Source organism: Gorilla gorilla, chromosome 5 (assembly GCF_029281585.2).
Source record: "Gorilla gorilla gorilla isolate KB3781 chromosome 5, NHGRI_mGorGor1-v2.1_pri, whole genome shotgun sequence".
Lineage (NCBI taxonomy): Eukaryota > Metazoa > Chordata > Mammalia > Primates > Hominidae > Gorilla > Gorilla gorilla.
The window spans coordinates 52,267,948-52,280,537 of record NC_073229.2 but is presented as its reverse complement, the minus strand read 5'-3'; the positions used below and the strand labels follow the sequence as shown (position 1 = coordinate 52,280,537).

The following is a 12,590-nucleotide window of genomic DNA, read 5'->3' as shown; positions in this document are numbered from 1 at the left end:
AAGGGGTGTCAGGGAGGGGACAGGGGTATATTTGCCCCGAGTAATGGGCTTGTGTGACGGCCCTGCCAGGCTGCCAGGGCCAGAGGACCCTCAGAGAGACATCTCACCAGACTGGGGAAGCTGAGGCCCAGGTGAGGGTGGGAACACAGTGAGCTGATGGTGGAACTGGGACCGGCCCTGGGACTTCTGCACTACCCCGGAAGAGATCCCCTGGGGCTGGATGCAGGGGGAGTCAGGGAGCTAGAGCAAGGGCTGGGCGTGGGGCTGGCAGAGCAGCCAAGAACCCAGAGCTCCGGTCCTGCCCATGCCCCTGAGAAATTCTCCCCAAGGAGCCCTCCCACGGGTCCCACAGAGAAATGCATTCAGAGCCAGGCGAGACGCAGGAAAGCGTGGCACGGCCCAACGTCACCACACAGGGAGCTTGGCACTGTGGACAGCCAGGAACCATGGGCCTCAGCAGTCACTTTTAGAATTCTGCTTTAAAAAGCAAAACCTATTTGAGGGCCTCATTCACTCTTGATCCATGAATGTGGAACCCTGAATGCCCCAGCTCTCCTGGTCAGGGCCTGTCACCAGGCACCCGGAACCTGAAAGGGCCAGAGCTCCAGGAGCCTCCAGTATCACCCTCCCCAGTCCAGACAAGACCCAGGCCCCTGCAGGGCGAAGGGACCGGCTCTCAGTGGCCTAGTCTGTGGATGGTGGGCCAGGACAGCACCCAGTCCTGCTCGGGCACCACCCCTACCCCCCTGCATCCCAACCACAAATAGCTCTCAGAGGGCTCAGAAACCCCCAGGACTGAAGAAGGTGCACAGACTCAAGATGACAATGCGCAGCCAGGTTGACACAGTTCTGGATTTTATCCACAGTCATACAATCACAACTGATATATATATATATTTGTATTTATATACCTTTAAATTACACAATCATGTACAAAACAGGTGCATTGCTGAGACCACAGCACTTCTCGGAGTTTCACAAGTGTCGGAACTAATGGAGTCAGGAAGCCTAGGGCGGCAGACGGCGGGCGGTGGGGCAGCCCTGGTTCCTTGCAGAACCAGGCCGCAGAATGGTGGTTAACTGGGGACAAAACACATTACTCGCCGAGCCCCACCAGGGCGGGCCCGTGCAGCATCGAGGGTGCGGGCAGGGGCTACAGGAGGAGGCCGTGTGCATGGCAAGGGGCGTGGCCCCCACACTCGGTGTTGAGTGCCCTGACACCAGCACTGGCAGGTAGGGCTGGGCCCTGGAGCTCAGGGGGACTTCCAGGTAGGAGACCCTCCCGCTCTGGGGCCCTGAGGACCTGGGGACTGAGAGAGTGGTCCCAAACAGGGCCCTGGAGGTGGCTGCTCAGGACGGAGGGGGTTTCGAGTCCCTGCCCTGGAGTGGGCAGCTAGAGTGCTAAGAGGGACAGGCTGGAGTCCAGCTGGGGCTGCAGCCCCTCCCCAGGTGCTGGGAAGCTGCTGGCACAGAGAGGGGGAGCCCAGGCCCCAAGGTGCAGATTGCCAGCTTCCCACCTTTCCAAGGTAAGCGATGAGGGACAGAGGCCCCCAACCCCAACTCCTGCCTGGGGAAAGGCTGGAGAGAGAGGCTTCTGCACTGGAGCTGGGAGGACTGCAGGCTTCCAAAAGCTTGCTTCAGGCTCTGAGGAGCCCAGGACACACCTCAGGCTGCAGCCGAAGCTCGGAGACCAGACAGTGATAAGGAAGGGGGTGCTGACGGCAGGAAGGAGGTCTGCCTGTCCCCGGGGTGCCATCGCCCCTGGCCCTGAGGGAGGCCTGCCCCAGCTCAGGCCCTGCCAGAGTGTCAGGACCCTCCGTGCCCACATGAAGAAGGTCAGAGCCTTGAGGCTGGGGTCTACTACCTCCTAACAGTGGGCTGTTGGGAGAAGCAGCAGGAGCAAAGGAGGACTGAGGGGAAACAGGGCTGGGCTGGCTCTCTCTCTTTACCTGGAGGCCCAGGAGGCCAGGTGTGCAGGAGGGAGGAGGGCATCTGCGGTCCAGAGGCCTAGAAGCGGCATCCACTGTAAGCAAGTCTCACCTGGTGCTGCAGGACTTCTCAGCTCCTTGCCCCAGAAGTCCCCAAGAGACTTTTCTTCCAGCTCCCCGCCCTCATGGGGTTTTGTCCAACCCTGGTCTGCTTCCCAAGCCCCCGCACCCTCTCGTGCGGTACCTAGCACTCCGGCACCACTGCTTTCACCAACCAGCAGGTGGGCCCTTTGCTCCCACCCACCCCCAAAGGTCCTTTCACTCTGACCCAGGTTTGGAGACATGGAAGGGCTGCCAGCAGGGAGAATGTTGTTCTGGGGGCCGTGGGGACAAGGAAGAAAAACATGTGACTATCTTCTTCCTGAGGGCCAGGATTCCTCCTTTCTGCCGAACTCAGCTGCAGGCTCTCCCCTGATGTCTCAGGCTGGAGGCACCCATGTGGCCTTCATGGGCTCCCCAGGCAGGCCAGAGAAGAGGACAGAGGAATGGTTAGGCCAAGAGCCTTGCAGGTACAAGGCTTGGCCTCATGGAGGCTGATGTGGAACCCAGTGATTTTATGGTTTTTGGATGGACATGGAGGGAGAGTGGGGGGGCCAGGGGAACAAGATGACCTCCTCCCCAGCAAATGGGAGGAGGCTGCTACTGTTGCTGGCTTTGCCGTAGGTTTGGGGGTCCCCACCCTAGGCCAGGGGACTTTTGAGAGGGGACAGGTCCTCTGCAAGTTGCTGAGGGGGTTTGGATCTGCTGAAGAGCCGATGCTCAAAGTGCTGATAGCTGGAAAGAAGGGCCTGCATAACAGCGTCTTGGTCCCTCAGATGGGCCTGGGGCTGGGAGGGCTGGCACAGCCCGGGCTGAGGGCCTGCATGCCCTTCATTCACCCTTCTGTACCCCAGTGACACCATGACTTCCTCCAGCTCACCCCTCTTTCATGTCTGGGGGACCCCTGGAAACCTCCATGGGGGAGGAGGGTGACCGTTCCTCCTCCAGTCCCACCGGTCCCAAGGGACGTGGCTAGGAGTAGAAGGGTGCTCCCCGGGGCAGAGTGGAAGACTAAAGATGGGGAAGCCTCCCTTCCAGGGGTCTGGAGAGGAGGCCTTTGAGAGCAGGGTGGTGGAGGAAGGGAAGCAGGGCAGGGGAGGAAGAAGAGGTTAGGAAACCAGGCCAGGGAATGGGGCAGGTGCCGGCAGCCTGGAGTGGAGTGGGACGGAGGGAGTGAGGCAGGGTGGAAGGGTCAGGAGACATCCATCCCTCAGGGCTCAGGAGACTCTTTGGTGGAACCCGAAGAGCAGATGTTGTGATGTTGGGCTAAGTCCTAAGACTGTTACCTACCCTGGGGCCACCCCAAGCCCCAGCACCCCAGCCTCCAGGTGGCCCTGCAAATGCTCTGTCTCTGCATACTTTGTTTTGTTCTGTTTTGACTTTTAAAAAAATAAAAGCTTGATCGGAAAATATGTCTGGAACTCTATGGCGAGGGGAAGGAGACGAGAGTGGGAGGGGAAGGGAGGCAGTGGGGAGGAGTGACGGGAGTATGGAGGGAGGGGGCCTCTAGATAGCCTCCACGTAGTTGGCAGGGTAGAGGCCCAGCTGCCCGCTGTCCAGCCGCCCACGGCACCAGCCCTGCTCATCCTCCTCGCCCAGCTTGGTGAGTTCGTCTCCTGGGAAAGAGAACACAGGGAGGGGCTCAGAGGGAAGGCTGCCCCTCCCTCAACACACCGGCTGCTAGGGGAACCCTCCAATACCTACCTCCTGATTACTGCACTGGGTTTTAGATTCTTAGGCCCCGCCCCTGGAAACCAGCCCCAGTCCCACGCCAACATTCACGTGCCACCCTTGGCATAGGGGTCTTGGCCTACCTCAGCCATTCACCTAATCTGGGTGTCGGGTCCGCCCCAAAACCAGACCTCGCATCCACACTATTCTCAGGTTCTGACTCCGCCCCTGGCACCAACCAATCTAAATCTTGTCCCCACTCCCATCCTGGGCCCAGGTCACGCCCACAACCCAGGCCACGCCCCATTTAGTTCCCTGCAAATCCTCGCAACCCGTCTTCAGATCCTGCCTCTACCCCACCACACACCCAATGCAGGCCCAAGCCTCTCTTTCAGGCACCACCCCTGCCCCACCACACACCCAATCCAGACCCAAGCCTCTCTCTCAGGCACCGCCCCTGCACCACCACACACCCAATCCAGGCCCAAGCCTCTCTCAGGCACTGCCCCGCCCAGCCGTCCTACCGGCCTTAAAGCTGAGCTCGTCCTGCTCCTGGCCGTCATAGTCGTAGAGTGCCCGCACGCGCACTCCCTTGGAGTCGTCCTCAAAGGGGTTGGCGCCCCCGTTGGTCTCACTGCCCCCAAAGGGGTTCCCACTCTCGTCGTCTGACCACTCGGTGGCGTAGGGCTGGCCTCTGTCGTAGCTGCTAACACTGAGACGCGGAGGAAGGAGCCAGCTTCAATGTCTCCCCGCACCGCAACCCGAGGGCTAACCGCTCCTCCTAATCAGAGCCCTGATCCCGAATTCTACCAAGGCTAGAGCAAGGATTGGCCACATAGGAGGGGTGACCCTCATGAGCTCTTTAAACCGATGTTTAAATGCAGGACCATTTGCGTTATTATTCAGCCCTCGAGGGAGAGGGCATTGAAGGGGACCCCAGGGCACATCTGAGCCTTCATCCGGGAGGAGGAGTACCACCTAATGTTTAAGAGCAAGGATCCTGGAGTCAGACCTCCTGGGCATCATATCTGGCTCTGAAGTATACTAACTAGCAATGTGATCTTGGGCAAGTCACTTAACCTCTCTGGGTTTCAGTTTCTCCATCGGTAAAATGGTAATATTTACGCACTTGAGCTTGAAAGAGTTAACATATGGAAAGTGCATAGAACCGTGCCACACACAGTAGCTGCTCTAGAAGGATATGCTACCACTATCTTTTAGAGAGGAGGCTTGGTTCCTGTGATCTAGACCGGGGTCCCCAACCCTGGGGCTGCAGACAGTCCGTGGCCTGTTAGGAACCAGGCAGCACAGCAGGAGGTGAGTGACAGGCGAGGGAGCATTATCGCCTGAGCTCCACCTCCTGTTAGATCAGCCGCGGCGTTAGATTCTCATAGGAGCGCAACCCCCCTACTGTGAACTGCGCATGCAAGGGATCCACGTTGCACGTTCCTTATGAGAATCTAATGCCTGATGATCTGAGGTGGAACAGTTTCATCCAAAAACCACCCCGCTCCCATCCATGGAAAAATTGTCTTCCACAAAACTGGTCCCTGGTCCCAAAAAGATTGGGGACAGCTGCTTTAGAGTGATGAACTACCACTATCTTTTAGAGAGGAGACATAGTTGCTATGATCTAGACCATTTCTTGTCTTCTGAAGCAAAACTCAGCTGCCCCAGAGTGTGGGTCCCTCTTGGCCCCAGGAAGCTCCACAGGAGGCACTCACCTGCCGCGGTCCCCAGCCTGGGATGTGGACTCTACTGCCCCAGTGGCATTGGTCAGGGCCACTCCCTCTGCCTTCTTAGGCTGTTTCTCCTTCTTGGTGGTGGTGTGAGGAAGGTCTGGGTTCCACTCCTGGTGGGGCCAGTGGAGCAGTCAGGCTGGGGGACTATGCCCTGAGGCATCTTTCAGCCTCTTCAGGCTCCCCTTCCCATCCCCACATATCCTCACCTCAAACTGGGGCCAGTTCATGGGCATGCCGGGGCCACTGGTGCTGCGGAACCATCTGAGGTCTTCCTGGGCATCAGCCCCCCGGATGGCCTGCTCCAGCTCACGGTACACATGGATGTAGCTGTGCTCAGGGAGATGGGGGAGGTGGAGGGCACAGATTCAGCATGGCCCCTTCTCATCCTTGGTGAGAGGCCAGAGTCCACTCAGGGAAGCAGGGTGCTGGGCATGCTGCCCAGCCAGGAATCATGTGGGCTTTGCAAGAATAAGCTCTGGGCATGCTCGGTGGACTCCTTTTCCCTCCCACCTTAGCCATTCATGCATCATCCAGCATGTGTTTCTAGAGTACCCAGTGTGCGTCAGCTTGCACTCAACAGCCCCTGTGTTTGAAGCCTCATTCTTCCTGACCCCTGCAGCTCTGTGTCCCCTTCCCGTCACTGTGATGTAGGGCTGGGATGTCCTGCATGCCAGTCACACCATCTGCTGGCTGTGCCTGTGCCCTCGGTGCCTGCCATGCCCAGGTACCTGCTGTTCTCAGCCAGGTTGAGGTGCCGTTTGATGTCCAGCAGCACCTCCTTGAGGAAGACCAGCCGCTTTTCCTCAAATTGCTGGCATTGCTCAAACACCTGCTCCATGTTCTCCATGTACTGGGGTGTGGTCTTGCCCACATCTTCCAGCACTTTCTCATACTTCTCCTGTGTCTGTGGGCACCAGAGTGGAGAGAGGGTGACACCTAGCCAGGCCTGCAGCTCCCAGCCACCACCCTCTGCAAGGGGCCCCCAGACCCCCTGCTGCCATCCCTGCCCTCCAGCACCTTCTGCACATCCTGCTTGCACTTGTCCACTTTGTCCTGCAGCTTCTTTTGCTGCTCAGGTGTGACCGATTGCTCCGTCTTGCTGTTCATCTCCCGTGTCATGGCCAGCTTTTCCTCTTTGCAAGCCAAATGGTAGGCCTTCTTGGCTGCCTCCAGCTGTGGGGAGGGGGGAATAGGGAGTAGGGTTTTCATTTGTGACCAGCAGCAAACATGGTCACCCATTAACTCCTCCCCTGCCCACTCCCTGGGAGCTGTGAGCCCACACTGTTAAGAGCCAGAAGGGATGCAGGCCCTGGCTCCAGGTGTTCGGGAGCAGCGCTCCTCCATTTGTGGCTGCGTCTCTGCTTGGCACTGCCTGCTCCCCTGCAGATACCCTCCTGTTCAGGCAGTGCAGTGCCCACCCCATCTGGGGACCCAGGGGCCAATGTGCTCTTCTGCCCCTGCTGGTATCTTTCCTGGGGACAGTGCCCTTTTTTGCCTATGGGTCTCCTTACCCAATGGGCACTGCCTACCCATCTGTGAATATTTTTTCCTGGAAGGCAGTGCTGCTCCCCTGTGGGCACAATCCCAGAGGGCAGTGCCCAGCCCACCCATCCATAGACGCCCTCCCTGGGATCAGCACCCTCTGATCAGATGGGCCCACCCCACCCCGCCCGTGGCAGCACCCACTGAGCACCTCCTTCATCTTCTTGGCCCAAGGCTTCTGGGCCTTGCGGAAGCCATCTTCAGCCTCCTTCGTCTCCTTGAAGCCACCCATGATCTGCTTGTGATAGGCGTCCTTCTGCCAGTTCTTCACCTTCTCCAGGTCCTCATTCAGCAGATTGTTCTTCACTTCCTGGTGCAGCTCGCTCACCTTGTCTGCCTCTGTCATTATGGCACCCCATGCCCGCTCCAGGCTGCCATACTGTGGGCCTGAGGGAATGGTAATAGGTCACAAGAACCTCATCGCCCCTGCCCAGAGGCCCCCCCTCACACCTCCCTTCTCTGAGGCTTTCCCTTTCCTCTGATAGCAACAGAAATGCCCTCCTCTGCTCTACGTGGCCCCATCCTCTAGGGCCCACATCTGCCACCATCTCCAGGAAGCCTTCCCTGACTGCTCTGTCCTCCTGCCATGGCCAGCAGCCCTCGCCGCATTCTTCTCACAGTATCTGCCGCCGTACCTCCCTCCTCCTCATCTCCCTTGTCAGCGTGTGAGCCCCATGGAGCGGGGTCGGAGGGGGGCAGCCTGGACCCTGTGAGCTCTGACAAGCCCAGCACAGCACCAAGCACACAGTAGGTGCTCCAGGAATGTTAGCTGAAGCTTGTGACAGATGCCAGGAGGCCACTGGGGACCAGTCATTCCACACTGACTTGTTGTTTGTGTACTGGCACCAGCTCTGTGCAGGGCACTGTTAGGTGGTGCAGGCCCAGCCCCTGCTCTCGTGGGGTTTAGAGTATACTGCAAGAGAATAACATGAACAAGTATATGTAAACCACAACTTCAAACTGTTCTAGATTAAAGGAACCTGAAGACACAATGCATAGAGGCAATGTGCGACTGCGCTAGATCCTGGACTAGCAAGCACAATTGCCATGGTAAATGTGCGTATGGGTCGTATTACATGTTCCAAATTTGATAGCTGAACTCTGGTTACTTAAGCAAATGCTCTTGTTCTTAGGAGATACATGGAGAATTTAGGGGTAAACAGGGATAATGGCTCCAGCTTACTCTCAAATGGTTCAGAAAATATGCATATCAATAAACAGTCAGTGAGAAAACGTGGGGCCAGTGAGCCTGGGGGAAGGGTATGTAGGAATTCTCTGTGCTACTGTTGCAACTTTCACAAAGTTTGAATTATTTCAAGATAAAAAGTGGTTTTTTTTTTTTAATTCAACTTAAAGTTGTACAAAATAGCGATGAACAGGTAGGCCTGGTTTGATCTAGGAGGGAACAGCGCCTGAAAAGGTCCTGTGTCTGGTAGACGGAGGGCATGGTGCATGCAAGTAGCCGGGGCTCCTAGGACCCAGACCGAGGGGGCTCGTGACGGCCTGGGGGCGCGCACGATGTGAGCCTGGGGGAGCACCTTTCTCGATGAGCTGGCGCCAACGCTTGGCCCAGTCGGTGAGCTGCTGCCCGTACGCCTTCTCGATCTTGGCGCGCTCCTGCACGCAGTTCATCAGGTCGTTGCATAGACGGTGGCCGTCATCGATGCGCTTCACGGTCCGCTTGTAGTTCCCCACCTGGCGGCCAAGCAGCGAGCACCACTCCCGCGGGTTCCCAGCGTCCCCAGCCCCGCCCGCCGCATCCAGCACGGCCACGCCCACTGTCTTCCGCCCCGCCTCCCCGCTTACGGCCTCGCCTTCCCCGCCCCCGCCCCCGCCCCCTGCCTCGCGGCGCAGCGGCAACACACCAGGGAAACTAACTTTCGGAGGCTCCAGCACCCTGCCTCAGGCCCCACCATCTACACGCACCTTCACCCCAATTTAAACATGATTTCCTTGCTGCCACAAAATGCAGAAGGATTTTTAGAATTTGGACTTGGGCTGGAATGAATTATTAATTTTGTTTTTGCGAGTTAAATCTATTATATTTATATAGAGTCATATAAGCGTTAAGTTGAGCTGCAGCTTCTTGACATAATATTATGTTTTGTAGACATCTCATTAAACGCTTATTAATTTAGGTTTGTCAGTTTTCGTCTTGGGTTTCCGGAGCCAGTAGCAATTTTTTTTCTCCAGGTCTCAAATATTTCCGAAGGTTCTGAAAATGCTGGCTTCTGGCTGTGCCTCCCGCTCTGCGGCCCCGTGGGGCTCTGGGAGCTCACTCCCTCTCTCTGTGTCCGGCGCTCCACCCCTGCCCACCTCAGGATGGGGGGCGAGCGAGGGAAATAGGAACAGCTGAGAAAGGCTGTGCTGTACCTGCCTGATGGAAGTGCCACAGAGTCACAAAGGGCCTGTTCCCACATTGTGAAATGCCACAGGCTCTCTCTGGGGGCAGCTGTGGGGAGAGAGGAGCTCCTGGCTCAGTGGGCAGTGCTCTTAGCCACTTCATGGCTACCGCTGCCTGTTGGACACCCAGGGCTTTGAAGGGGCCTAGGGGACTGGGGAGTGGGGCCTGAGGTCATGGGGTGAGTGATAAGGGAGCCTGGCCTCCAAACAGCCAGGCTGTCTGGTCCCCAGAACCTGGGGATCATGAGAGCCTCACCTCCCAGAAGCTGTCGGTGGTCTCCTCTGGCGCCAGTGAGGCCTCATCGTAGGAGCTGGACATGGTGTAGCCGCAGGGGGATGGACAAGTGCGGAGCTGCGGTTAGCAGGCTCGGCTGCTCATGCACTGGGAGGGCAGGAGAGAGATCCCTGGAGATGAGGGAAGGGCCCTCCACCCTTTGCCCCATTCCAGGCCTGGGTCCCCAAACCGATGGGACCCAGCGAGGCTTGCATTAGGATGCCATCTTCCTGTCCAGAGACTCACCAGACTTAGGGTAACCCCAAGAGTCTCCCTGTAGCACCCTTATTCCCAACTCCCCATCCCTCCTCCTTCCGCCTCCCTGGAATCCATCCTCTATCCAGTATGAGCACCTCCGTTCAGAAGCCAGCCCCAGCCCCCAGAGCTGGCTCTCTCTCCTGGACTGTTGGAGCCCAGGCTCAGCGCCTCCTCAGTTATCTGAGCCCCGGGACCCTGTAAATGCCCTTCTGTCTGCCCTTGCTCCCAACCTCAGCAGCCCCCATTAGCTTCTTACAAGTCTCCTGAGAGTCCCAAATGTGTGGTGTCCTGGCCCACAGGTCACACCACCGAGATCTATGGGAGCGTCTGGGGTGGCTGTGTCTGCCCTGGATCTGTCGGCAGGCATCAGGGTTATCCAATCTAGGCCGTGTGCTGCCCCAGGGCTGAGGTGGGTACTCCCCTCCTCCCTTCCCCCAGCCAGGCCTCACTGTTACCCCAGGCAAGAATGGCTCAGTAGTCAGGAGCCAGGACTCAGAGGGCCAAGGGCCTGGTTTTCAAAGAGGCAGCAGAGTCCAGGCTGCGCCTGGCCCTGATACAAGCTGCCAGCCTCTAGCTGGATCCCGGCACCAGGGGACGCCTCCCTGCTTCTGCACTGCAGTCCCAGGACTGTGAACCCTGACAGTGTGGATGCTCAGGGAGGGCTGGCCTCTGTAAGATTCAGCCCAACCTGGGGGTCCAGCAGCTGGCTCTCAGGCTCAGGGCAGGGGCAATAACACGTAAGAATGGTTGGTGGAGGATGTCCCTTCCCCTAGGGCTCCCCATCTGTCCAGGGCCTGGGGCTCTTTCCCAGTAATAACCCAGTATTGCCTCTTGCACCCCTCAGGCATCTAAACATATTTTGTTCCCTCCCTTTTAGAAGAACCACAGACAGACTTTCCCATAAACTCACGCACAGTGGGGGTGGGTGAGAGGGAGGACGGCTGGATTTCATCAAGGGACAAAGAAATGAGTCTGAATTTTTCTTTTCTTAACTTGGCACTTTTCACTTATAAAGCAGTACTTGCTTCATAAGGAACGTTTTAAATTTAGATACAGAGAAGTGAAAAGCAGGGATGTTTAAGGAAGCATGGTCAGCCAGGTGAGATAGGTATCCCTGGGGCCACAGTCCCTTCTAGAACCCGTAATGTCACATAGAACTCTCCCGTAATGCATAGCTGCCAGGGGGCTGCTGGGGGGTGGGCAGGAGTTGGGTGGAGGCATTCCCTCGTGGGAACAAAGGTAGAACCTGAGCCATTTGTCTCTCGCCCATGGTGATGGGAAAGTAACTTAATACCATACAATTGTTATTGATACAATTATGGGGTACACACCCTTCACCCGGGAACACCACTTCTAGGAATTTACTTCCAGTCAGTCAGCCAGATGATGCACAAGATTATTTACTACAGTACTACTTGTAAACGCAAAAGGCTGGAAACAGCCCAAATACCCGTCCACAGAGGGCTGGGTCAATACGTTTTGGTGCAGGCCTGTCTTGGAAGTTCTGCTCCTGAATGGAACCTTCCCCAGACCATATCACTAAAGCAAAAAGAGCAAGGTGCAGACCCATGTGGCTGGGGAAAATACATAAGTAGGGAGTGTTTTGGGAGGACCACAAGAGAAACTGGTGATGGCGACCATCTTCGGGGAATGGGGTGGCCAGGGGACGCAGGGGGAGAGAGACTTTTCTCTGTAGGTCCTTTTGTGCCCTTTTAATTTTGCCTCATGTGCATGAATTTTTTAATGTGCCTCATGTGTATATTTTTTAAACTCTCTGGCCTGTGCTGGGGGAGAGCTGAGGGAGCTGGAAACCAGGATGGAGTGTGCTGTCAGCATGGAGGGAAGGGACAGTGCAGCTGAGACCTGGTATGTCAGGCCAAAATGCCCAATGGCTGAGACCATTCTCTACCTCGTCCAGAAAAGGCCAGGCCCAGGGTTCTTGGAACTTGCTGGGGTCCGCCCTTGGTATTGGCAGGTAACGTGTCTCTCCAGCTTCCAGATGAGGGAGCATGTGTTGTGAAACAGCTCCAACCTCAGGGTCCCTGCTCTGCTACCAACCTGCTGTGTGACCATGGGCAATTTGCAGGCCTCTCTGGGCCTTGCTGGGAAATGAGGATGATATGACTGACTTAAGGATTAGATGAGGTGGTGAGTGTCCAGCCATGGCAGACCCTAGGCCCTCCCAACTCCAACCTTGGTTCTGACCCACACAGTGGTGGGCTCAGGAAGAAGAGCCAGGAGACAGCATGTGGACCCCTGTATCATGTGGCTAGACACACCTTCCCATCCTGCCTCTGCCTTTTCCAAACTAACCTCACACCCCCACCCTGGGGGCAGGCAGGAGGCTCAACTCTGGACAAACGCCATGTCCTTCCTGAAGGGCAGTCGGTACCTGCTGTCACTAAAAAGGCTGCATCTCTCACCATCAGAAAGGGATGTGGCTGTCACCTGGCACTCCCTGTGGGCAAACTCAACATGCTCTTGGCTTTCCTCAACCCTTCAAAGGGGCACCAGGCCCATCTGCCTTCTCTCACCAGTGGCTGTGAGGCTAGCTCAGCCCTGAAGACACTTTAGTGTCTCAATAAATGACAGCTGGCATTGATTGGGCACATACCATTCACATGTCGAGTCTACCTCCTCTAATCCTCACCACAACCTGACCAGGCAGATTCT

General features: G+C 56.9%; 1 protein-coding gene across 2 annotated transcripts in view; it reads right to left on the bottom strand.

Annotated features, from left to right (window-relative positions):
- Nucleotides 1-838: 838 nt before the first annotated feature.
- Nucleotides 839-12,590, bottom strand: part of PACSIN1 (protein kinase C and casein kinase substrate in neurons 1) — a 68,537-nt gene continuing 56,785 nt past the window's right edge. For both annotated transcript variants that reach the window (XM_004043853.5, XM_004043854.5), the window contains exons 2-10: nucleotides 9,642-9,767; nucleotides 8,521-8,677; nucleotides 7,134-7,369; nucleotides 6,458-6,613; nucleotides 6,169-6,344; nucleotides 5,647-5,767; nucleotides 5,423-5,550; nucleotides 4,223-4,410; nucleotides 839-3,643 (exon numbers count right to left, since the gene is read on the bottom strand). In XM_004043853.5, the coding sequence (XP_004043901.1) occupies nucleotides 3,534-3,643; nucleotides 4,223-4,410; nucleotides 5,423-5,550; nucleotides 5,647-5,767; nucleotides 6,169-6,344; nucleotides 6,458-6,613; nucleotides 7,134-7,369; nucleotides 8,521-8,677; nucleotides 9,642-9,704 (1,335 nt within the window). In that variant the 5' untranslated portion in view covers nucleotides 9,705-9,767 and the 3' untranslated portion in view covers nucleotides 839-3,533. The remainder of the gene's footprint in view (nucleotides 3,644-4,222; nucleotides 4,411-5,422; nucleotides 5,551-5,646; nucleotides 5,768-6,168; nucleotides 6,345-6,457; nucleotides 6,614-7,133; nucleotides 7,370-8,520; nucleotides 8,678-9,641; nucleotides 9,768-12,590) is intronic.